This window comes from Vulpes vulpes, chromosome 8, assembly GCF_048418805.1.
Source record: "Vulpes vulpes isolate BD-2025 chromosome 8, VulVul3, whole genome shotgun sequence".
Taxonomy (NCBI): Eukaryota; Metazoa; Chordata; class Mammalia; order Carnivora; family Canidae; genus Vulpes; species Vulpes vulpes.
In genome coordinates, this window is record NC_132787.1 from 88,814,300 (window position 1) to 88,838,710 (window position 24,411).

A 24,411-nucleotide genomic window follows, 5' to 3' on the forward strand; every position below is an offset into this window, starting at 1 on the left:
AGGGCTCTGTAAGAGAAAAATGAAAACTGTAAAGCCAGCATATCAAGTCCAATCTCGGAAACTTCAGGAGATGCTCAATGCGATCTCTTTTTTTTTTTTTTCTATTAGCAAAATTAAAAATTGGCAACCAGCAAAAATGAGAAATGGTTCAATAAAATCCCTTCTTCCTACTGCAGATGATGGGAATTGTGTGCTTAAGAGGAGAAGAAGGACACCATGAGGAAATCCTGAGGCAACAATGTGCTGGGCAGAGGGCCATTCTGCAGGGACAGAAGTGCCAAAACCCACATCCAGGGCTGCAAGCCCTCCTATAGGCAGTATTTTCCAGATGATTCAGGATTGAGGCTTGGTCCTGGACTAATTACTGAAGTTTCTTATGACTTTTATTATTCTAAGTGGCTTAGATGCCAGGGGGAAAAGAATAAGGAATTCCTTTTCCTTCCTTCTTTCTTTCCTTCCTTCCTTCCTTCTTCATTTTCTTTCTTTCTCTCTCTCTTTCTTTCTTTCTTTTTAATTTTATTTCCATTTGGAGACTTTCCTTTTATTGACTTTTCTATTTAATTCGATTTGCTAACATATAGTATAATACCTAGTGCTCATCTCATCACATGCCCTCCTCAATGCCCATCACCCAGCTACCCCATCCCCCCACCCATCTCCCCTTCCACAGCTCTTTGTTTCCCAGAGTCAGAAGTCTCTCATAATTTGTCTTCCTCTTTAATTTTTCCTCACTCAGTTCCCCCCTTCTCCTATGGTCCCCTTAACTTTTACTTATATTCCACATATGAAACCATATGATAATTATCTTTCTCCGATTGACTGGTTTCACTCAGCATGATAGCCTCCAGTTCCATCCACATTGATGTAAATGGTAGGTATTCATCCTTTCTGATGGCTAATATTCCAGTGTATATATAGACCACAGCTTCTTTATCCATTCATCTGTCGAAGGACATCGTGGCTCCTTCCATGGTTTGGCTATTGTGGACATTGCTGCTATGAACACTGGGGTGCAGGTGTCCCATCATTTCACTACATCTGTATCATTGGGGTAAATACCTAGTAACACAAATTGCTGGGTTGTAGGGTAGTTCTATTTTTAACTTCTTGAGGAAACTCCATACTGTTTACCAGAGTGGTTGTACTCTTTTTTCTTTCTTTCTTTCTTTCTTTCTTTCTTTCTTTCTTTCTTTCTTCTTTCTTCTTTCTTCTTTTTCTTCTTTCCCACTAGCTAGGCACTGAACCAAGCACTTACTAAGCATTAATCAACTTAATCCCCACAACAGTTCCATGAAGTAGGTACCATTACCCCCACTCCAAAGATGGGCTCAGCCTCAGGAGTTAAATAACTTTGGAAGCTCCCCCAACTAAAAAGAGAAGAAGTAGGATTTAAACCCAAGTCTCTCTACTCCTTGCTCTAAACTACTGACAGCTTTAAAAAGTTTAAAAGTAGTTTTAAAATGGGCAGACACTCCCCTTCACTATGAACAAGAGCTCTGTGCTCAAATTATGTCAAAGCTGCACTTGAAAAGGAAAATACAATTTACCCTTACATTCTACTCCTAATGACCAAATGGCACCCCACTACCTAGGGTTGGCTTATTTTCCTATGAGTAAGATTTAATTAAAAGCCTCTTTCTTTGAGAACATTGCCTCCCTAAGTCCCTCTGCTCCACAGGGACCAGCCTTGAGTTTTATATGGCAGTGAGCTTTCTCTGCTTTCCCCTCCACACCAGGGAAGATGACTTCCCTGCTATCAAACGCACTTTTCCAGTGTAAAGGAAAGCCACCTTGCCTTCTTTATTCACTGTCTTATTTTGAGAAGTTCTCTAGCACTAGAGAAAATGGTGTTTGTATAAGCCACACAAACAACAACGCATCGCTTCAATTACTGTCAATTGTGTGTTTTGGGGTTTCCTTGAAAATAGCAGGTTGGAGCACACTTGGCTGGTTTGCCCTTATTAAACTGTGAAGGTCACTTCTCTGCCAGGATCTGTAGCCGGCGAGCCTTCTTTTCTCTTCCACAAAAAGCTCTTCCAGAGCTTTTTTGCAATTATGGCTCATTTCTCTAGGTTTCATATGGCAGGCGTCTGAACAGAATTAAAAGCATAAGCACGTGCAAAAATAATCCGCTTCCCAAGATAGTAAATGCTGAGAAGTTCTATATTAGAACATACTGTGAGTGCTGACTGGCTAGGCCATGATTAACCTAATAGGCTTAAAGTTCCACTTGCCATCCACATCTGTCAGGACATGAGCAGAGCACAGGCCCATAATCCATGAGACTGAGGTCCTTCAGAATTGCCCTGTTGTTCACTCACAGCAGAGGGTTTGAGACTTACAGCAACAGGACGACAGGCACAACTGCCTCAACACAGTGGGGCAAGGAAGTAAAGAAAGCTGGTTCCAAGGACACGGCAGCATGGACTTCAGGGAATTCTGGCCTGGAAATTGCCTGGACCAACTAGTAAGGTTGCCTTTTGTTCCTATTTCAAGGATGATTCTTTGAAAATTGCAAAGAGTGTGGGTGGGAGATGACTGCAGGCTGAAGTCATGGGGTGTACACCTTCCCACAATGACATTGTTAATAGTGTTGCTAAGAGTGGCATCCAGTTTTTTAAAAAGCCCAAGGCAATTTTGCCAGGACGTCAGGGGGGCAGTGAAAGATGCTCTATCCCTTTGCTGGTTCCAAGCTCCACCTGCTATGATTCTGGGGGAGGCTCCTCCCAGGGACAGAGGCTGGCAGAGGAGCAGCCAAAGGCCAGGTGGACCCAAAGCCCAAATGAAGGTCTCTATCAGCTCACAAGAGATCCCAAAGGGAAAGATATGGAAGGACTGCCCCCAGAAACCAAAACGTCCCGATCCCAGCTGGATGAATCACAAAGCCACATGGCTAAGGACCTTCCATCCAAGACACAGAGTTCTCATGGGTTCCCAGGGGCAGCCTTTTCTGGGGAAGAGAGTGAAGAAAGTACTACCCGGCAAAGAAAGCTGAGATGCCACACATGTGGCCAACAGGGCCATTTCTGCCAAACCATCCTTCCTGCTCACGAGCCTAAAGGCAAAGTGGATTTCCCTGAGCCCCTGGTGAAGGCCCACCAGCACGCCTACACCTACCTACACTCCTGCCTCTCCAAATATGAAGCAATTCTGTGCATCATTCATCAGGCCACCCAGACCCAAGAGCTGCTGCAGCCCATGGTCACCTTCCTGCTGCTATGCGTTGATGAGGTCAACCGGCTCTTGGGGGAGATCTCCAAGGATGGAGAAATGCTTCTCAAGGAAGTTAAGGGGGATCTGTCTTGGCCTTTGGGGAAAGGAGAGCCCCACGAGCAGCCAGATCTCCTGCAACAGCTTCTGCAGTACACAGTCAGCAAGCTGTTGGTGCTCAGTGGCACGGTGGCCTCCATCACAGGCAGCTTCCTGGAGGGCTCCGGCAATTACCTCCACGCCACCGCCTGCCACTTGGGAAATAAGCTGAGTACAAAGAGGGGTGTGGATGAATGCCTCCTAAGGGCTCTGGGGCAACTGGAAAGCTTGGCGAGCGGCCACGGAGACCCTGGGATGCAGGACAGACCCTTGTGCTCTGAGGACAGTGGCATCGGTGCTGACAACGAGTCTGTGCATCTGGTGGACAAGCTGGGCAAGCAAACCAGCTGGGACTCAGCATCAGAGCCTGCAGAATGGATGCCAGTGCTTTCATCCACAGGGGAAGCCAAGCTGTCAGGACATAGCTGGCAGCAAAGTCCTTTCCGGATGGGTTCCGACAGACCCCAGGACTGCCCACTCTCCAGGCCTCCGACGGCAAAGGTTCAGCCAACAGCATGGGGTGGAGCAGGTGGCCCATGGCCCTCTAGCACAGGCCCAGAAAATACTACTGCCAGGCCTGGGGGGATCAGCAAAAGCGCTCCGTGTGATTCCCTTGGGATTGGGATCTCGACAGAAGCACATTTTTCTAAAGGCTCCAGGTTGATGGACACCCCTTCCCTCAGTGAAGGTGAGGACAGCAGCCCAGACGAGGAGGAAGACCAGGTGAGTGGCATGAGTCAGAGTCCATGGCAGGAAAAATTGCCCCATCCGAGGCCACGCTCCTCACCTGGCGGCCCAGCAAGCCCATTCCAGCCACACCCCAGGAGGCTCAAGAGTCTCCAAGCCCAGGAAATGATTCTGAAAATGAAGGAAGCAATCAGTGAAAGGATCAAGTTCGTCCCTGTGCCTTCTGGGCCCCAGGACTGGGCCGAGGAGGAGGAGAAGACAGCGGTCTCCCCGAGACCTAGGACAGCCAGTGGCAGCAGCAGGGCCCCTGTGAGGCAGAGAAGGTCCCACTCAGAGGGGTGTCTGAAGAGTCACGTGGAGGACCCCACCCTCCAGGAGCTGCAGAGGGTCCAGAGAGACCTTAGCCAGAGGCTGGAGGCATTTTACGCCCTGGGTGCACGACATCTGGGGCAGAGCTCAAAGCAGGTTCTGCAGCCCCGGGCCACAGCTCTGAGGCCCGACACCTGCAGGGTTGCACCCAGCAACACCACCAGCAAGCTGAAGGCTTCCCTCACCAAGGACTTCAGCATTTTACCAAGTCAGGCCAAGAGTATCTTACAGAAATGCAGTCCCCACCCTGAGAGCAAACAGTCCCCACAGGGGAAGGCTGAGGGGCTCCGGGTCACCACTCCATCGGGTGAGAAGGCCCATGAGGCTGCAGGGGCCGAGGACTGGAATGTCAGGAGCTGTCCCACCAGAACATCAGTCAAGAAACTCATTGAAACCTTCAGTCCCACTGAGGGTCTGAGGACCCTGGGCGATTCCAAGGACTCTGGGCCAAGCCCCTGCCTCAGGAAGTGGGGGATCCCCATCATACCTCCCAGATTTCCTATATACAGGGGGCTTTCCCCTTTGTATCTAAAGCCCCAAATTTCTCCAGCTGCAAGTGGAGACTCTCTCAAGGTGGGCCCCGGCTGGAGGCCCCTAGCTCCCATTTTCCCTCCTCTGCTTACAGCAGGAGCGTGCAAGAGGGAGGACCCCAATTTTAACTGTGAAACAGAAGAGGACCTAGAGCATCTCCCTCCACCACCTCTGGAAATCCTGATGGACAAATCATTCACCTCTCTGGAGTCCCCAGAGAGCAGCAAGCCAGCAGGGAGCTCCTCCAAAGGGACCCGGGCTCCGGGGCTCGGGGGGGCCGACCCCATCCAGAGAACGTGGGCTTCGCCAAAGCTACGAGCCTCCTTGAGCCCCGCTGACCTGCTACCCAGTAAGAACGCGAATGCCCCCGCCCGGCCCCACAGCACAGGCCCGGGGGGCAGCAAGAGCGGCTGCAGTACCAGAAAGCTCACCTTGGACCTGAGCCACCCGCCCGCAGCCAGTGGAAACCCAGAGGCGGAGGGCGGAGGGGCTCGGAGTCTGGCGCCTGCAGACAGGGCCACCAGCCTGTGCAAGCATCCCCAGAAGGCCACCCCCTGGCACCACCCCAGCCACACATGTGGACAGCACAGGACCTGGGACCCCAGCCCGGCCAGGCCAGCCGGAGGGCCGCGCTCTCCCGAGGGCCCCCGGCAGAGCCAAGACAGGAGCCCCCTGCTCGCCAGCAAGGCCTCTCCCCCAAGAGGCTCCTGGACACCCCGAGCAGACAGGAGGCAGCCGGCCTGTCACAGGCCCGCCCAGCCGAGTGCTCCCTCTGTGCAAGGCCCCCCCAGCGCACCCAGCGCACCCGGCAGCCCCCCGTGCAGCCCCCCGCTGCGGGGCCCCCCGGCCCGGGGGGAAGGAGCGCCCAGCGCCGCGCCCCAGAGCCCGCCCGCGCAGGACGAGGCCTGCAGCCCCCCGGGCCCGCGCGCAGAGGCCAGTTCCCCCTCCTCGCGCCCCTCGCCCTCGCCCTCGCCCCCCGTGTCCCCTGCCCTGGGGCGCAGGTGGCCGGGCGCCTCCGAGCAGGGCGGGGGCGGCGCAGCCAGAGCCTCGGGGAACCCGCGCCCCCTCTTCTGGCCCGCGTCCTCGCCCGCGTTTGAAGCCGCCCCGCCCGGGCCGCCGCCCCCTGAGGCTGGGGGCCCCCGGGGGACCCCCGCGGGCGGCTGGAGGAGCTCGGGGCCCGCGCCCAGGGCCGCCTCCCAGCGGGGCGGGGCTCTGTGCGCGCTCAACCCCCGGCCGTTCGTCAGGAGGGCGGCTTCGGACCCGCGCCCCGGCGGCCGCCCCCGGCTGCCCGCACCCCGGGCGCCCGGCGACGCGGGGGGCTCCGCGCTCAGCAGGAGCAGGTAAGGAGGGTCCTCGGCGTGGCCCGCGGGGACCAGTGGCGCCGCTAGGCCTTGGGCTGGCCTGGGGCAGCCGTTTCCAGACTGTGCTCCAGGGGAGGAGGCAGTGGGAAGAGGGGCTGCGGGGTGGGGGGTCGGGGGGGCACCCAGCCTCCCGCCACCCGCCCCATCCTTGAGCAACTGCGCCTTCATCTGTCCCTCATTTCAGGTTCCCAAGAAAGATTTTAATTGCACGAAGTCCTGCGTTAGAAACAGTTTAAAATAATCACATTAATCCAAGCGCGCGCGCACACACACACACACACACACACACACAACCTTTATTTTACACTTGAGCTAAAGGACAGGAAATGATGTCCTAGCCCCGCTGAGCCACTGTCACCTTGTCTGGAACCAGCAGCCTGATTTCTGTTGTCCCTGGTTTACTGAAGTAGGTGGGAGATGCTCAAACTTCCTGATCCCACGACCCCTTTAAACTCTTAGGAGTTCTGGAGAACCTCAAAGAACCTTTGTGTAGGTGCGTGGCCTCTATCACTTTTTACTGAATTATAAATTGAAATTGAGAAATATTTAAAATACTTGTTTTTTCAATGACCCCATTGTACATCGCCATAAAAAGCAGGTATATTTTCCACAACAAAAAAATTTAGTGAAAAGAATGGCGTTGTCTCATATTTTTGCAAAATATGCAAAAAAATTTCCTTTCATGTCTGGCTTCAGGGAAAGATAGTGGCCTTCTCAGATCTGCTTCTGCACTCCATCTGGTGTGATATCACACATCCTATAGACTGGAAAAGTCCACTCTACATTCATGAAAGAATGAATGACTAAGGCAAATAACATCTTGATAGTATTATGAAAATAGTTTTGACCTCATAGATCCCCCTCAAAAGTGTCTCAGGGACATCCAGGGGACAAGTCTTGAGATGGCTGGTCCTAAAAGTATGGAATATAAATGTTTGGCTTTCCCACACCTCCAAAGACTTGCCTCCACTTCTCTTCCACTCTAGCCTCATCTCTGCCTCCCTGTTAGGAGGTGTGTAGAGTAAGGGCAGGATCCTTCATGGGCACTGAGTACCAGAAATCCGGTAGAAAGACTGCCATCACCACCCTTTGCAGACTAGTTCCAAATGTGCCTTTTTCATGAGGGCAGCTGACTTGCATGTCATTGGCCCAGCCATGCAGGCAGGCCTGGGCATGAGGCGGCAATGGGTCATGAGTCGAGGTAGATCCATTGCCTGAACATGGAAAGAAAGACACATAGGCCCAAGTAGGTAGAACACATAAGGGAAATGCATCTTTTCCAGAATGCGGCATGGGGAGAAAACTATCTGAGACCTGTTGGAGAAGAACTCTTATCAATGTGTCTTAATGTCAGATGGGACAAAGCTCAACCAACACGGTCTTTGCACGGTCATTTATCTTCTTCGAAATGCCCGTTGTTGTGTCAATCAGCAGTTTATGTTGGCCAGAGTGATACGTGTTACACACTTCACAATCTGTTGGAGGCATAAATGGTAATTTTTTACAAAGTGCTTGGCAGTCGATTTTAAATAAAGATATTATCTAGGGAAAAAAAGATATTATCTAGGGAAAGTTGTGCATTATTATAGTTATATAAACTTCCCCAACCACTTGAAAGAAATGAAATATTGATTATTTTTGCAAGAATCTTAATGTAATGCTGCTCTTTTCTTAAATCTAAAATGAGCTTCCTATAGTACAGTGCTTTTCATCTAAGAACCTCTATAAATGTTAATGCATTACTCCTCACACTAGCCACTTATTCTGTTATTACATTTCTAAAACTGTGCCCTTCAGGAGAAGAGCTCGGGAGAACAGGGACAATAAAATCGCATTAATTAAAAACACTAACATTTTAAAACAGCAGGAGCAATAATAAAGTAACATAAAATTGTTCAAGAAGAAAATAATGCCCTTCTCTCAGGCTTCTCTACGGAATAGGGCAGCTTAAAAGGTTGTTTTATGTCCTGAATCTCACTACTTGAAGAGACGGGAGGTGGGGCGGGGGGGGGGGGGGGGGGGGCGGCGGGGGTTGGAGAGAAAGTGCTTGTAGCTTGAAAGAAAGGAGGATTCCTAAACAGGAGACTTCCCAAGGTCACATGGAAGGTCACAATAGCACTCCTTCCCCTACCTCCTGATTAGACCACACCTCCAAGCCACTCCAGAACAGAAAATGTGAGCATGTGTTGGATGTGTTGGGAAAATACTCATCGTCCAGTCCCTCCACCCCTCTACCCCTGTAAAGTTGACATCTGGGAGCAGAAGCATGCCAGCTACAAAAGCACTGTTTCCCACTCTGTAAATGCTTTTTTTTTTTTTTTGCCTGCCCTCCTGTGTACAGGAAACCAGAACAAGGAAATAGGCATGATTTGCCCGAAATCATGCAGCTAGCTAATAAGCCAGGGCCAGAGACCAGAAGGACTCAGAGCAGGCTGTTTCCCCAAACAAGGATGGCAGTGCTGCAACCACACCCAAGGTACCTTGTGGCAGAGGCAGGCTTTGCAGGAAGACCTGGCCCACATGCGGCATTGACCTGCTTCTCATCACCCCGTGCCAGACACCAATCCCTTTTATAGAAAACATGATGATGTTTATATCCCCCTGATCTTGGAGCCCAGGGGATTGGGGATCGTCCTTGGAGGCCTACCCAGGAAGCTCAGGTACTGAACTTCAGCAGTTATTTATGTTTTGGATCCCCTGATGGATGTGCCATCTCTAGGTTTTAGCATGCTGAGGCATTGTGAGCATTCAAGAAGGGTCCAGACTTTCTGGCCTGCATGCCATGCTTTCTTTGTTTATACTGGACCAGGCAGGGGCTCTCTGCAGCCCAGCTCCCCCAACCCTACTTCCTGGAGCAGGCTACCAACTGACCAGCAGGACAGTGGCTGGGCAGCCTGCCTCCCCAGCCATTCTGGGATTGAGTAGAACCACAGCCTCAATGTGGCAACCAGGAAAATCTACCTCCTAGCCTGGGCCTCACACAAGTGTGGAACCCGGTTGGGGTTGGGGAAACCACAGTTCTAGGACAAAATGGTTTATCATCTCCACTGACATTGCATGCCACAGCCTATCCTCCAGACATGCCCCATTCCTGCCAGCTACTCCAGCTGGGGAACCCCAAAGGGTCATGGATGAAGTGCATCCTGCACATGCCTTCCCTTGCTCCACAAGGGGCACAGGGAGGAGTAAGTAAGGTGGGAGCTGGTCCTGCACACAAAATCACGCTTGATCAGACAGGGATCTCCCAGTAATGAGGCCAAAGGCCAACGTGGATGAGCCTGGCTCTTGGGAACACAGTGAGATTCTCACTGCCTAAAAATCACATGCATGCCAGTCTCAGTTCCCACTCCACCCCTGCCCGCATTCCTGCCACCTTGATCTTAGTAGAATCCAAACTCAAACTTACCCTCCATTGGTTCAATGTCTCAGGTAAGCCTAACCACACAGAGCTAAGCACGCTGCATAATAAAGCTCAAGAACCTGCCATCACCGGCAGAGAGAAGGGCTTTCTGGTCTATGTGGGGAGCTGGGTCCAGTCCTGGACCTGAGGTGACTAATTGCGAGGCACTGACCCTCAGGTACCTATGTGCCATGTGACAGGGTGGTCCCTAGTTTCCCTTCCAGGTGTGACTTCCTGTTCATGCTACGAAGCAGCACCAGAGTGACAGCTGGCCATTTACTGAGCACTTATCATGTGCTAGTTCGTATACAAAGAGTTTTACACACTTCATTCAATATTGATACCTTTGAGCGCCCTGTGAGATGTGTACTATTATCATCCCCATTTTATAAAGAAGGGAACTGGGAACCAGATTAATGTACTATGGGACACACAGTAAGTGCAGGACTTGAACCCAGATGGCCAGACTGCAACCTTCAGGCAGTAACGATGAGGCCAGCCTGCCAGCGCACAGCCAGTGTGGCTTTCTGAGCTGGTCCCCTTCTGGCCTGAGCTTGCTCCATGCTTGGGATCATTCTTCATTCCACACTCCCAATGCACATGGGGTATCCTTCTCCCCTCAAAGCCCCTCTCACTGTGTCACTCAGCAGCTGAGAAGTTCTGTTCTAGCCAAATGCCAGGCTTAGGCCAAGCACTTGCCATTTTTCTCCATTCAGGAAAAGGGTGGCAGCTGAGTAAAGCAGGGTGTGGTGGGGTGTTCTTTTTGCTGTTATTGTTGGTGTTGTTTTTAATTCAACTAGCTAAGCCTAGCCCTTTATTAAACAAGAAGTGCCTTAAAAATAAAAATAAAATAAAGGCCCAGCTCCCAGAGTTCCTGAGGGAGCTGCTTTGTTCAGAGCAGCTGGATCCTGGGCATGAGGGGAGGAACAGGACTCGACCTGTCAGCACAAACCCCAGGGCTCAGTTCCCACGGCGCCCAACCACCACAGGCACGCCCCGGGACGGCACCCAGATAGCACCAGTCGGACAAACCTGATGAGGGGGATCCACTGGCCTGTGGGTGAAACAGAGGGTGAGGACCTGAGAGAATCAGAATGGGAGTGGATGGGACCGGGCAAGGGGGGCTGGGGGGAGGGCAGAAGGAACAACTAAGGAGGGTTTGATCTGCATCTGTCCTTTCTCTCCGCAGCAGCAGTGAGGAGAGCCTCAAGAAGGACACAGAGCCATGGAACAGCCCCTGTGCCCCAGAACTGAAGGGTGGTGGCAGGGGTGCGTCTCCCCCAGAGCTCTGCGTGTTGGGCCACGGGCTGCAACGGGAGGTCAGAGCCAGCCGCACCCAGGACAAGCCTCAACAGAAAGAAGTAGCCTGACAGGCTAACCAACAGGGTCACACTGATGCCAGTCACCCCGGAAGGCAATGGGTGACAGCCAAGCATCAGACTGTCCCATAAATGGTGGGCCCACCAAACTCCTATGGAGGTGTCCTAGAACCAACCATCTGGAAGGTGCAATGCCCAGAGGGTCTGCTAAATTCTACACATTTGCCATTTTCAGCCCCAGATTCTGGTTTGCCTAAGGGTTCAAAGATGAACTATAACTTTGGACCCCAGGGTGACATTCTTTAATCCTTCAAGTCCTGGCCTTAACTTAGGGGGGAAAATGCATTTATCGCCTACTTGATGGGCTGGGGGGTTTTACCTGGGTTAGTTTCATGGACTCATTTAATCCGTACAACAACGAATGGAGCAGATAGGATGTTCCTGGTTTTGCAGATACAAAAACCAAAGTGCCCCTTCCCCTACCCCAACCCCAAAAGTGTCTTGCCTGAGGTCTCACAGCCAGGAAGAGAAGAGAGCAAAAATTTGAACAGGTGTGCCTGACACCAGAATCCCTTGTTTTTCGTTACGTTTCATTGCCCATGACTATTCCATCACTCCATTTGCCTAAAGCAAACATAGTTGTACAAATGGTTGGAAAGCGTTGTGGTTTTTTCACAGGTTACACAGCGGCACAGCATTCAAGTCACCACTGAGAGCTTTGTTGAGAAGCTGATTACTCCAGAGATAGGAAGACCATGGAATTAAGACACACACCCTCCTTCTCCTCCCTCCCAAGTACAGACCCAAAGCCCTCAACACAGCTTCCAGCCCACTCCTTTGGCTGAGCGGCCTCGGGTTGCTTCTCAGAGGCATGTCTTGGATGCTCTGCCCTACGCATCCACATGCCTCTCACACTGGTGGGTGCAATCACGCCTTGCAAACAAGCAGCCTATTCTCCACGCGCTACAGGGGCTGGAGCGCGGGAGGATGCACGCACTCACACACACACACACGCACACACACGCACGCACACACGTACGCACACACGTACGTGCATGCACATGCCAGTCTCTCCCAGGGGCTTCTCGGCCAACTTTATTCCCAAGTCATCTGGACAACTTCTGCCAGAGTCAAAATGGAGTGAAGAACTACCGTTCCTGCCAAAACCCTGCTTCTGCCAACGCGCTAGATATTTGCTGCAGATCTTGGAACTCTTCCACTGGTGGCTGTGAGTGCTTTCTATTTAGAAAGAATTTGCAGTAATTGGGTGATTCAGTGCTGGCTCAGTAGGTTGTCAAAAGACAAGAATTCTCACCCACGGGGTACGGCTAAGGGGCCATCCTCCAGATCTGCTGCAAAGCTGATTTTCTTTTTAAGTTTGGAAAAATTACAGACTTCAAGTCCTTTCTGGTTGAAATAGATCATGGCTCAAGAACAAGTTATGCTGGGTCCTACGGGCTATGGCTGCGTGTAAATGAAGTCACCTTGACTCATTCAGTTATTAAAATAGGGGTGACAAGGATAATCTCTTCAAAGGCACCCAAAGAATCGTTGATTAAACCACCAACAGGGGCCACAAGGCACCCCTCTATTGGGAAATGTCTGTACACACCCAGCTGAATGCTCACGGTTGCTGCGTGGCAGCACTAATTGTCAGAGCAGAGCTCGGGCAGCTGTAGGGCAGACTCCGGGCAGAGCCACATGCAGGGGTGAGTGGGTGGACCTGGGGATCCGCCTGGGCCACAGGAAATGGGAGCAAGTCCAGCTACCCGGGCAGGGCAGGGCTGAGGTAAGTGTGTGGGAACAGCCAGCTTTGGGAAACACCCGTGCTACAAAGCTGGCCAGTCTGCCTACCTGGGCAGGCCAGCTGCAGGGGGGAGGGAAGGAGGGTGTGGGCCCTAGGCAGGCTGGGCACGGAGCCAAGCCAAGGGGAAGCAAGCAGGAGAAGAAATGCTGCAGCTTATGGGTAAGCAGGCTCAGGGAGGACCCTGCCCTGGGCAAGGGTTTAGGGGCAGACTTCCCAAGGTCTGGAGAACAAAGCAGAAACAGAGAAGCAAAGGGAGATTGGACAGGGAGCCCATTCATGAAATGGGGAGACAATCTGGGATGTTATCACAGAGACAATAAAAAAACCTAGTTCTGGGAACCAGGATAGGAATTGGGAGCCAGATCTGCAAGAGGAGGAAGAAAGGCCAACCTCTCCCTCAAAGGATCCCCCCTTAGAGGTTTGGGCTGGTTTAAGTCTTTAGGGGGGCCGAGTGTACCCAGCTACGGCAATGAAAGGTGGGGGGGACACCTGGGAGCCACGTACCCTATTACATACCAGAGGGAGTTAGCGTCAGAGAGAATGCCCTGCAAGAGTAGGGCCTCCCTGAGTGTGCCGGGCAGGAGGCTCTCTGAGAGCAGACAGTGCCCCCTCCCCCGAGCTAGGCCACTAAGCAGCAGTGACATCCACCATTCTTGCGCTGCAGGCAGCACTGGAGGATACAGGGCTTCCAGGATTCCTGTGTCAGGGGCCCTGACCTGCTCCTTCCACATCTACTGAGCACCTAGTTGTACCTGGACAGTGCCAGACTCCTGCTATATACCCCCATACATCATGTCGTGAGAGGCCTCCCGGTCCAAGCAGCAATGACAATGAGCTGATATAGACTCTTGTGTTGGTGAAGGACCCAAAGTCTTCAAGAATCCCAAGTCAGCTTCCTCTGGGGTAAAGCAGAGGGGTTGCCAAGGCCAAGGTCAAAGGTGAAGCAGTGCCTAGCTGGCACAGGAGCAGATGGGTCACCGATATGGTTTTTTGGCTACCATCACAACCACCAGACTTAGCTCAAATTATAGGTGAATTAGATATTGTATAAAAGAAATTAAATGTACCACGACAGGCAACTTGAGTGGCTTCAATTCAGTTTCACCCCTCCTTGAGAACAAGCCTTTACTCAAACCCATGTCTTTGGTTCCTGCCTTGGAAAGCACACTGCTGGTGGTCATGAGGGACAAGCCCCTCAGCTTCTCAGTTAGGTCACTCTCACGCACCCACCTCTCCTCCACCCAAGAACCTCATCCTTGCTGAGGGCAATCCACTTCTTGAGCTCAAAGCAGAAGGGAGAGCAGAGTTTCTATTTTGTCTTATCTTTTAAAAGTAATTATACCAATAGGCCCAACGCATTAAAGACTCATTAGGCCCAACACATTAAAGACTCATGAGTCTGTGTCCATCCTTCCCAAAGTTAGAAACCAAGAAGGAATGTTGGGCATAAAGACAAAAGAGAGGGTGCCTGTTAGGCTCAGGAGGTTAAGCTCCTGCCTTCAGCTCAGGTCATGATCCCAGGGTCCCAGGATGGAGCCCAAGTCAGGCTCTATTCTCAGTGGGGAGCCTGCCTCTCCCTCTGCCCTACCCCCTGCTCGTGCACTCTCTTTCTCTCTCGCTCTCACTCTCATTCACTCTCTCTCAAATAAATAAAAAACTTAAAAAATAAGGACAAAAGAGAGCCCGCCACAAAAAAAGATCAATTTAAGGGGTGCATATAATACCTATATTCCTGTTTTGGGCCAACTCTCTTCCAGAGGTGTCCAGCCATCGTCAACACCCATGGAGATCCCCAGAGCTGCAGAGAGGGAGGTGCTTTAGCTTTTTATCTAACACATTAGAAACATAGCATATAGTTCTGCCCCAAGGGCAAAACACAACTTTCCAGGTCTATCAAAAGGATTCATGGAGAAAAAAAAAAAAACAGATATAATATTCTGGTGCAACAGTGATAGCTTTTAACAAGTATAAATACAAGACGAAATATAACTGCTCTCCACAGCCTGGATCTGTGTGGCTGTTCACTATGAGCAGCATCTAGTTCTTTCCTTACATCATATCCCCAGTTCAGAACCTGAAATAATCCGTGTTGATAGAAATGCAGGGCAGACAACCGAAGAGACTTTTCTTTCACCATGAAAAGCTTATGTTTGACAAGACTTGTCTCATCAACCCTACACCATGAATGAAAGGGGTTTTGAGAAATACATTCTTTTTTCTAAACTAAACCAGTGTTTTGCATGTATCAGGGGAGCTGGTGCAGTGAATTATAAGTGTCAACATGTTTGTTGAACTGAATTGATCATCTGGTTGACGGCGTACAGGCTGCCAACACTCACCGCATCTTCCAAAGGAAAGCTTTGCAAAGGTAATATATTTTTAAGTAGCCTCATACCAGAGATTCTGCTGAACTGCCATAAAGTAAATGTGTTCTGGGCCTGTATTAACAGAACATGTTATACTGCACTGTGGTTTACTCCCTGTGCCTACCTGAAGTTTAAATAAACTTCCATCAATCCGTCCCGACATTTTTATGAAATGTAATTAAAGATGCGTTGCACACGCAGAGGAGCAAACGGTTAATTCACTCCGCACTCTAATTCAATTTTATGGGGGACCCTGGACACCGCTGGCTTGATTACTTTCACGGACTTCAGAAAGTAACTTCACCAACAGCCTGTGGACCCTGGGACTACAGGATTCCAGCCACCTGGTAGCCTGGGTCCTGAATGCTCTAATCCCAGACACCCTTGAAGTCTCGCACAGGAGTTAACAACCTGTTTTGGCTAGAATGGCAGCATTAGCAGGAGTCAGGTACGGCCCGAGAAGCCTGGTGGGCCTGAGGTGGAGGAAGGAGATGAATTGAGAAACAAGGAGAAGAAGGGCTTGGTGAATGTGTCCATCATGCTGGGGAGCCGGAGTCCGTCCCGCTGCTCCTGATGGTTGGAACTGGGACCCAGAAACCTGAGGCCCGACTCCTCCATCCCCCACTGCTGCCCTGTGACCCAGCTTCCAGGGGCCCATTCCTTCCTCTGGAAAGTGCGATGATGATGCCAACCACCATATCCTGTCATGTACAAGACACAGGGAAACTCACTGCTTCTAAGCCATCTTATTGAGCCTTCTGGAAGAACTGCCCTGATGATCCCTCCACCACTTTTGTTTGTAATGTTCATCTCCGCCACCTCTGTGCGTTGAGATTCTGATTAAGAAAAGAAAGTACGGGTTTCCCCCTCCTTCCAGATCTGTGCTTGATTCTTGGAGAAAGTTAAGAACAGCTGTCAAACTCAGCTAGAATTGACTTCCTTCTCTGTAGGATTCCATGTCTTTCAAAGTGAAAAGACTTTGAGACATTTTGCTTGCAATCACGATGACAAATGTCAAACATTCCAAATGGAAAAAAAAAATTAAGCTTCAGAATCTCCCACTTATTCCCATGCTGAGTCGGGGGTGATTTGTCAGTCAGATGCTCGGAATGACTTTAGTGCCTCCTAACTAAAGGTTTTACTGGGCTGAGGCTAGAGTTAATAATAATTATACCTTTTCTTTGTAACACTCTACATTTTCAAAATGCAATTATCTACATTGTTTTATTAGATTTTTTTTAATGTCATGAGATGAAAAGCAAGTCTTTTTTTCAACACCTTTTACAAATTAAAAAAAAAGAAGGCTGAGGGATGTCAAAGACACGTCGCCGGCTAATGGCAGAACAGGTGCCCTAGCACCTGCCCAGCCTTGGTTCTAACACCTACTGCCAGCATGATTTAGGTTATTCTAAAAGATACCACAACCTTCCATGGAAGAAATTCTCAGTTTTCTCCAACATTTACAAGTAGGAAATTATTTTTCAGATCTAGCCAAAGGCCGGCTATAATTTTAGCTGTTCCTCTGAAACTAGCTTGGATGGAAATTCAAAACAAAATTTCCAAGAGAATTATCTTCTATAATCACCTCCTCTACACACCTTAACCTCTCCTCATTCCCCCCACCACGCACACACATAAAAACTACCCCTGACGTTGAAAAAAAAAATAGTCTTTTTAAGAAAAAAAAAAATCTTTGTTCCTTGTTGTCATGAAGCCTTAAAGTGGGCTTCCAGGTGAACCCCCCGGCTGGAACAGACAGCATTTTAGGAGACAGCTCTTCCATTTGATTGCTAGTGCCCCAAAGTAGTAAAAACCAGTGGTTGAGACAGAAAGGAAATATAGATCCTGGGAAACAAATTGCCTTCATGAAAATTATTTATCTAGCTTTTTTTTTTCTCTTCTCCTTTGGAAGGGGACAGGATTGGCTTTGTTTACAAAACCTTGTGACTTTTTAAAGCTATTGTTTAGTTAATGGCTTCTGACACCAGCCGCAGAGGTGCTGGATCACTTTCTGGATGTAAAGAGTCTCAAGGAGAACCCAAGGTGATGCTAATAACAGCTGTCAACCCACAGAGAGGTAATTATACAACCGTGATTAAAACAAAACAAAACCTTCAAATGTTATAGCCTTCTTCACTGAAACACCAGGTGACGGCCATGGAGACGACATAACACCCGCCCTGAATAAGCCCCAGTAATGGTTAAGGACCAAACTGGAACCCCTATGGGTCCCAGCTGCAGAAACACCCATCTGGTGAGCAACCCCGGCAGTGATGCTGTCCTACTGCCTGCCAAGGGACTGCCGGGGCCCAGCTGGGAGCAGGCAGTGAGGACATTGCTTCTCCACCCCAGCTGCCTCGTAGGGAGAAGCACGGAGATAATCCAAGTGCACAAACCTCCAGTTAGAATAGCAGCCAATTCTGGGGACCTAACCAAGGGCATGGTGATTATGGCTAATGATTCTATATTATGTACCTGAAAGTTACTGAGAGAATAAAACTCAACACACACACAAAAAGAAACGGTAGTTACGTGATGGAATGGAGGTGTTAGCTAATGCCATGGTGCTGATCACTTTGCAACATGGAAATGTGTCAAGTCCACACATTGTACACCTTAGACTCTCACTATATTCTATTCTATGTTCATTATAACGCAATAAAGCTGAGGGGGAAGCCAAGAAAGAAAAGACTGCACCCTGGGCCCCACCCCATGCCAACTGAACCAAAATCCGTGGGGGTGAGGCCCCGACATCAGTATTTCTTTTCTTTTTTTTTTTTTGACATCAGTATTTCTTTCCATCTCCCCGGATGATGCTGAGGCAGAGCGAGTGGAAAAATACAAAGCAGGGAAAAGAAACCAAGACAGGAAGCAGGGCCTGGAGGCAGCTTTTCTTCAAACCCCAGAAATTCCAAAGTAGTTTCATGTCCTCAGACAAGTCTCATCCTTAATTCTTACACTAGAGACAGAGGGGAGCCCTTCCGTGGCTACAAGCTGTATTCCCAGCCCCCAGAGCATCTTAAGGAGGCGGAGATCCCGGCTGCACACACAGCTGAGCGAAGAATGGGGCGGCCTGGGCTCAGACCCCCTGACTGGGCCTCCATTAGGCCTCCTTCTCCTAGGCCCAGGCTAACATGCTGTCCTTCCCTTTGTTTTAAAATTAAAGATGTGGGGGGCACCTGGGTGGCTCAGTCAGTAAAGTAACCGACTCTCGATTTTGGCTCAGGTCATGATCTCAGGGTGGGGAGGTGGAGCCCCCTGCAGTGCTCTGAGCTCAGCAGGGCATCTGCTTTAGCTTCTCTCTCGCTCTCTCTCCATCTGCCCCTCCCCCCACCACTCTGCATGTGGGTGCACATTCGCTCGCTCGCTCTCAAATCTTAAAAAAATAAAATAAAAGTAATGTAGGAAACCTTTTGAGATGGAAATTTCCTGAGGTCCCTGTACCCCAAGAACCACCCAGCCCCTCCCCAATGGGGTTGGGCCAGGAGCATTGCCCACAGAGACCACCTGTCCAGAGACTAGATTTAAACTTAAAATAGTGAAATAAAATGGAACTTTGTAGAGTTAATGCTTTGCCTTTCAGCTATTTCCAGTTGTTTTAAACACCTCCACTCAGGAGGGTGGGATCAGAGCCCAGGGGGTGGGAAGCTTCCATTTTGAAGATGCACTTGGAAGACAGGACCTAGAAGCAGGCAAGATAGGACAATGCCTTTGAGTTTAATTTCTGTCTTCAAAATCCCTGCCAGACTCTACGTCCTTGGCTCCTACAGGTTCTCGGCTCTTGACAAGCAGAAAAAGTCAGTCTCCTTACCAAACCCAAAAAGTCTGCCTAGACTCCAAGCAAACACAATTAACTCGAGTAAAAACTTTCCAAATGTTTAAAAATCAGCCTCTTGGGTGTCTTTGATGACTCCCTGCCTAGCCTGCCTTTAACCTGGTTCAGTCAGAATCAGCCTAAGGGGAAGTGGTTGCTGGGAAGCCCCTGCTGGGGTCACAACTAGCGAGAAACAGCTCCTGCTGTGGCTAGAATCACTCAAAGTCACACTTAAGCCACCTATTAAAAGCTCAAGTCCCAGGATGATTGTGCCAAACCCAACCTCACCCCAGGGCATTGGGAGGGTGGGGGCAGGCCTTGCTGCACCTGGCAACATAGGCAAGAGGAAAAAGTGGCTTTCACAGCTGGGAGTACCCATGAATTTGGAAATATAGAAGTGAGTGGATCTGGGGCTCCCCAGCCTGCTCTGGGCCATGCTCCTCAGGAGAGGCTCGGAACAGTGATGTGGAACTAATATTATACCTTGGGGTAGGTGACACTGGAGGGGGCCCACTGGCGAGGCCTGCAAGAAAACTCGCTGGGGTCTCAGGGCCTCAGCCATGTGCAGCTGCCCCAGAGTGTTGCTGTGGGTCTGGCTGGGTTCCATGGTAGGCACCGGACTGCTGCCCCTTCAGCCTTCACCTTACCCATGTGTTTGAGGTCATGACCCCAGCTCTAATTCTTCTGGTCACACCAGGTCAACCTGCCACTCGCCCCAGGCAAAGCCAAGTGCCTTCTGTGTCTAGAGCCCCAGCCCCACACATCCATCTCTCCCCACAGGATGCCTGTCCTCCAGCTACTCCCTCAGTGGGCAGCACCCTCTCTCAGGTTCCTGGTGTTCTGACACACCCTGCATCCAGCACACCCCTCCAGGTTCCAGCCAGCCCAAGGGGAGGAGCCTGTGCAATTTCCAACCTCCCACATGACCTCTGCATGTCCTGTAGCTTCATGCTCCACCAAGTGCTTTCATTTATGGTACTGGAGTGTGAAGCATCATCGAGTCCCCTGCAGAACTACCCAGAATGCCAGCTTCCAGAGAAGGCTTTCCATAATGCAAGTGTCAAACTCTCCCTGCCTTTTGATAAGCTGGACAGGTCCACTAGAAGGTTCCCACAGGATCCACAGATGCTGCACGAAGGTTTTGTTAAGGCAGAAGCAGGATGACCCTGGAGATGTTTATTCTACTCACCTCGAATCAGCCTTACAACAAATGAACCAGATTTGAATGGCCAACGGAGGGTCTCTAGGTTCCAGAGGGCTTGCCCAGCCTCTCACAGGTGGGGGGGGCATGCCCAGACATGCAGGCTACAACATGTGGGTCCCTCACAGCCTGTCACAGTTGGGGGGCCATGCCTAGACACATGGTCTACAACATGTGGGTCCCTAACTCTTGGTCCCCGTGGATCTGCAGCTACTTCTGCTGTTGTTTTGTGACAAGCCTAGTTATTAAAAAATTGTCTGAGGTTACAAAAAGTACGAGATAATAAAACCTTAGAAAAATAAGTACTTCTTTTATTTCTACTTCAAAATATACTATGTACATCTGGAACCCTAAGACAAAGTAGACTGGGAAATTATTCCATCATAAAAATAAAATAAGGTAAAAAATAATGACATGACCGCCCGTTTCAGATCTGTCTTTAACCCAGTTGAAAGGGGCATGAGCTGCCAGTTGTCTTGCTGTCGGCGTCCCGCTGTCCATGACGCTGGCTGGGGCTGCCTCATGGGGATTCTGGGCCTAAGAGTTCCTGGAGCGTTTTGAGGACCTGCTGTGGCTGGCCAGCGGCCAGGTCCTGCAGCCGGGACCCCATGTGCTCCCGGAGGCTCCTGGACAGCTGGCGAACCACTGTGCGGACGTTCCCACCACGCCCTGGCAGGACACCATTCCCGATCATGTTGTCCAGGAGACACCAGAGGACTGGAAGGACATGGCGCTCCACAGCCTGGGGCTTCTGGGGGTACACGGAGGCCACCAGCACTGTTGAACAGAAAACAAAGAGACTTGAGGCACACCCTCTTTCCCTCTCCCGCTGCCCTCTCTGGGGACACCAATTCTATCCCCTGAAGTCCAGGCAGCCCGGACAGGCCAACGAGTTCATTAGACACAACATCTAGGGCTGGGGACACATTTAGGGGACCATGAAAACATTTTGATTTCTTTTAAAAACAAAAGAAAAAATGAAGCTATCTAACCTCATTTATATTCATGTTTATACCAACCAGTTATAAAATACGATTTTTAGCTTTTTTAAAAAAATTTTATGGAGGAATGAGTATGCAAAGGCCAAGTGCTCAGAACCCATGGTTGTAATCGGTCCCTGCAGCCCAGGGGAGAGGAAAGAGGCAGACACACCTAAACTGCAATCCTGCCCCTGCTATTTACCAACTGTATGAGCTTGAGAAAGCCACCCAACCATCGTGAGCCTGTTCCCTAATCTAAGGATTATAACCCTGAACCAAACTCTTGAGATTGCTGGAGATTAGATAATAAGGAAACGTAAGTGTCCATGTAGGTAGGCTGGTGAAAACTAGTTGCTAGTACTAGGATGACTTTAATCCACATCCCCACCTATGTGAGTTCATACGAACAGAGAAAACTTGTACCAGGGAGAAATGTCAATATTCTCTCAAATGAAGCATGCTGAAAAATAAAACAGCCAGGAGGAGATAAGATCAGTGTGGCCTCCCCAGTGTCCAGATGCCAAACCCCACAATAAGACCAGCAATAATCCAGGGGTCGGGGATGTGCTTTGTCAACCACCAAACTCCACACAGACCATTGATTCAGTGATGAGCCCCCCACCCTCACCCCCCGCCAGTCTGGTTATCCTAGACCCCCTACCTGTTTTAATCCCCAGGAAACCCACAAGCAGGCTACCCCTGCCAGCAAGCCTTCCATCATAGAGTAAATGCCAGGGTCAAAGCCACCTCAAGAGCAGCCCTAAGTCACCTCAAAGGGGCTGCTCCAGCCTGCAGCCATGGCCACATCCCCCTGAACGCATTCATGCTAACAATCTTTGCTCTGTACAACCAGCATGGTCCGCCTGCCATCCTGCCAGAGGTGAGCACAAACAACACTGAGAGAAGCACTTTAACTATTGATGGAGCAAAGAAACTGGAAGGTTTCCCCGGGCTGAGACACATCTGGGAAACTAACACTGCCCAAGTCCAGAGTCTTGGGGCTCCGAGTTTTGCAGCCTGACTCCACTGTTCTCACGGCCCCTGGACTGGCAGGACACCAGTCCATCTCCCAGAGGATGAAGCCGACACTCAGGGGTCAAGGAGCTTGGCCCAGACCACACAGCTGACGAGGGCAGAGGCCAAACCTGCCTCCACTCCAAAGCTCATGCTCTTCACCCCTTGCTGCCCCAAGCCCCTAGGGGTTCCACATTTCAGAGGCTGGTGTGGAGTTTTAGGCTTAGTGAAACCACCAGTTTGTCCTTCCTTCACCAGCTTACCACCATCCAATCCCCCAGGATGTTTCCCATAGGGCCTCTCTGAATCCAGGGCCAGGCTGGGACAGCAAGGGACCAGAGAAGATGAGCTGGCCACCCCCCTCAGCAAAGCCTGCCCACCACCCCCCCGACCCCCCCAGCAGTGTCACTTCCAATGGAAGGTATTTGTTGGCTTTCAGGCCACACCCTCAAGGTTCCTGCACCCCACACTTTGGGGCCTTCCCCAGGGGCTCCCCAGTGCACAGAACCCTCAGAAGAAAAAGTGGTCCTCATTCCTAGGGAAGACAGGACTGCACCCAGGGAGTGAACCCAGCCACATTGGCTGGTGAACAGCTTCGTAAAGTGGGACAGAGGTGGGAGCTGCCGGAAACTTTGAACCTGGTGACAGGCTGAGAGGTAGGCCCCGCCCCGTTAACAGGAAACAGGAAACAGGAAAGCCACCAGGGCAGCCCCAAGGTGCGGAGGGTGGGGGTGGGAGGCCAGGAGGAGTAAGGGAGAGGTTGGGCAAGGGGGGTGGCCAAAGGGAACAAGAAAGATCCTGATTAGCCACCTAAACTGAACGACTGTAACTCAAAGACTTCCTAAACCTCCTGGGGATCTCACCTGCAAACCAAGAAGAGAACGATGTCAAGAACCAGGCCCAGGCAGGGCTCCCCCATGCCCACCAAAGGGCAAGGGGTTTGGCTGCCTCTCACGGGTACCCGGCACTCACACCTGGACTCTCTCCCTCCCAGCAGCCAGGCGTTCACACGGGGGCCAGGGCAGCTCACCTCCGCACTCAGGCCCAGGGTCCCCCAGGTACACGAGGCGGAGGTCACCTGGCTGACAGTGGTGGGCCTCTCAGGCCAGCAGAGGTGGCAATGACCCTTCTGGGAGTCATCATGAGGAAGAAAACCCCATGAAATTTGAGCTTCAAAGGCAGCTGAAGTAATTAGCCAAAGATTTACTCCTGTTAAGCTGCGCTATTATTAGTCGGAATCCTTGTGTTCATTGAAATGCTCTGCTCTACTCCAGGCTGATGGGGACTTAACAGGAGAGCTATGTAGAAACTCCTGCCTTTGAGGTCTCTTGGAAACAGATGGAAAATATTTAGAGTTAAACAGATAATCTAAAGTGAGGTACCCTTCCACCTCTGGGGCCCGTATATCCCCTGTACAAGAACAGGTAAGGGTTTCACCCGGAGAGCGGTGATTTTGAGCAACAGTAGAGGGTTCCCTGTCCAGTGCTCAGGTGGTCTCCGTTATGTGGTCCTGTGGCTGCCTGGAGGCCCCTGACCTTACTTTGCTCACTCCACCTGCTTGGAGGAGGCTGGGCACCCGGATGGGAGGCGGGGTTCCACTCTAGGGACAGTGAAAGTACTGAACCAGGGCACAGAGGCCAAGTCAAGGGCAAGAGACAGTCTGGTGGAGGAGCAGAATGACACCGACAGTCATGTAACATGTGCTGAGCACCCCCAGTGTGGACTGAGGCTGGCTCGGGGTGGGACCTGGTCTCAGGAGTCACTGGAAACAGACCAGAGGGCTAGGGAGGAAGGAGACACAGGGGCTGGTGCCAGAACCTGGAGGACACCCCCCCAGGTGGAGGAAGAAGAGTGGAGAGGGCTCCACAGGCCGCTAGCCACATGTGGGCAGGCACGGGGATGACAGATCACCCCTGGAAGGGTGGCTGGCATGCTGGTGCCCAGGAGGCAAAGGCAGAGGCCACTCGGGGAGATGTAGCACAGCACAGAGGCTCTGCAGCCAGGCTCCCAGGCACAAATCCTGGATTACTCACCAAAGGACCTTGGGCACTTAATGTTTCTGAGCTCCATTTTCCTTATTTCTACAAAAGGGACAGTCACTGGGGCCCCTGAAGGGCTCAGTTGGCTAAGCGTCTGCTCAGACCATGATCTCAGGGTCCTGGGCTAGAGCCCCACAATGGGCTCCCTGTTCAGTGGCAAGTCTGCTTCTCCCTCTGGTCCTTCACCCTGCTCGTGCGCTCGTTCTTTCTCTCT

At 50.9% G+C, this 24,411-nt stretch overlaps 2 protein-coding genes across 15 annotated transcripts in view; one reads left to right on the plus strand and one right to left on the minus strand.

The window, feature by feature from the left end:
- Positions 1-2,431: 2,431 nt before the first annotated feature.
- PCARE (photoreceptor cilium actin regulator) lies at positions 2,432-16,396 on the plus strand. Of its 3 annotated transcripts, none has more exons than XR_012003191.1 (3): positions 2,432-6,236; positions 10,847-12,204; positions 13,448-16,396. XR_012003191.1 is itself a non-coding variant. In XM_072767402.1 (2 exons), exons 1-2 carry the CDS (start codon positions 2,554-2,556, stop codon positions 11,025-11,027), a joined length of 3,864 nt encoding a protein of 1,287 aa, XP_072623503.1. In that variant the 5' UTR covers positions 2,432-2,553; the 3' UTR covers positions 11,028-16,396. The 3 variants fall into 3 exon arrangements, 1 of the variants encoding a protein (XP_072623503.1); XR_012003192.1 differs by having other exon boundaries at positions 10,847-11,162; positions 11,655-16,396; XM_072767402.1 differs by having other exon boundaries at positions 10,847-16,396.
- Positions 16,397-20,454: 4,058 nt separating this feature from the next.
- The window catches only part of TOGARAM2 (TOG array regulator of axonemal microtubules 2), a 62,214-nt gene continuing 58,257 nt past the window's right edge, over positions 20,455-24,411 (minus strand). For all 12 annotated transcript variants that reach the window (XR_012003194.1, XR_012003195.1, XM_026015979.2 and 9 more), the window contains one exon: positions 20,455-20,941. Coding sequence is in view for 10 of the 12 variants with exons in the window: in XM_026015979.2 (XP_025871764.2) it covers positions 20,685-20,941 (257 nt within the window). In the remaining 2 variants the exon portion in view is untranslated. The remainder of the gene's footprint in view (positions 20,942-24,411) is intronic.

Coding starts and splice junctions, on each gene's coding strand:
- PCARE (XM_072767402.1), top strand. CDS start 2,554: ATGGGGTGTACACCTTCCCACAATGACATTGTTAATAGTGTTGCTAAG. Junction 6,237..10,846: donor TCCGCGCTCAGCAGGAGCAG/GTAAGGAGGGTC, acceptor TTCTCTCCGCAG/CAGCAGTGAGGAGAGCCTCA.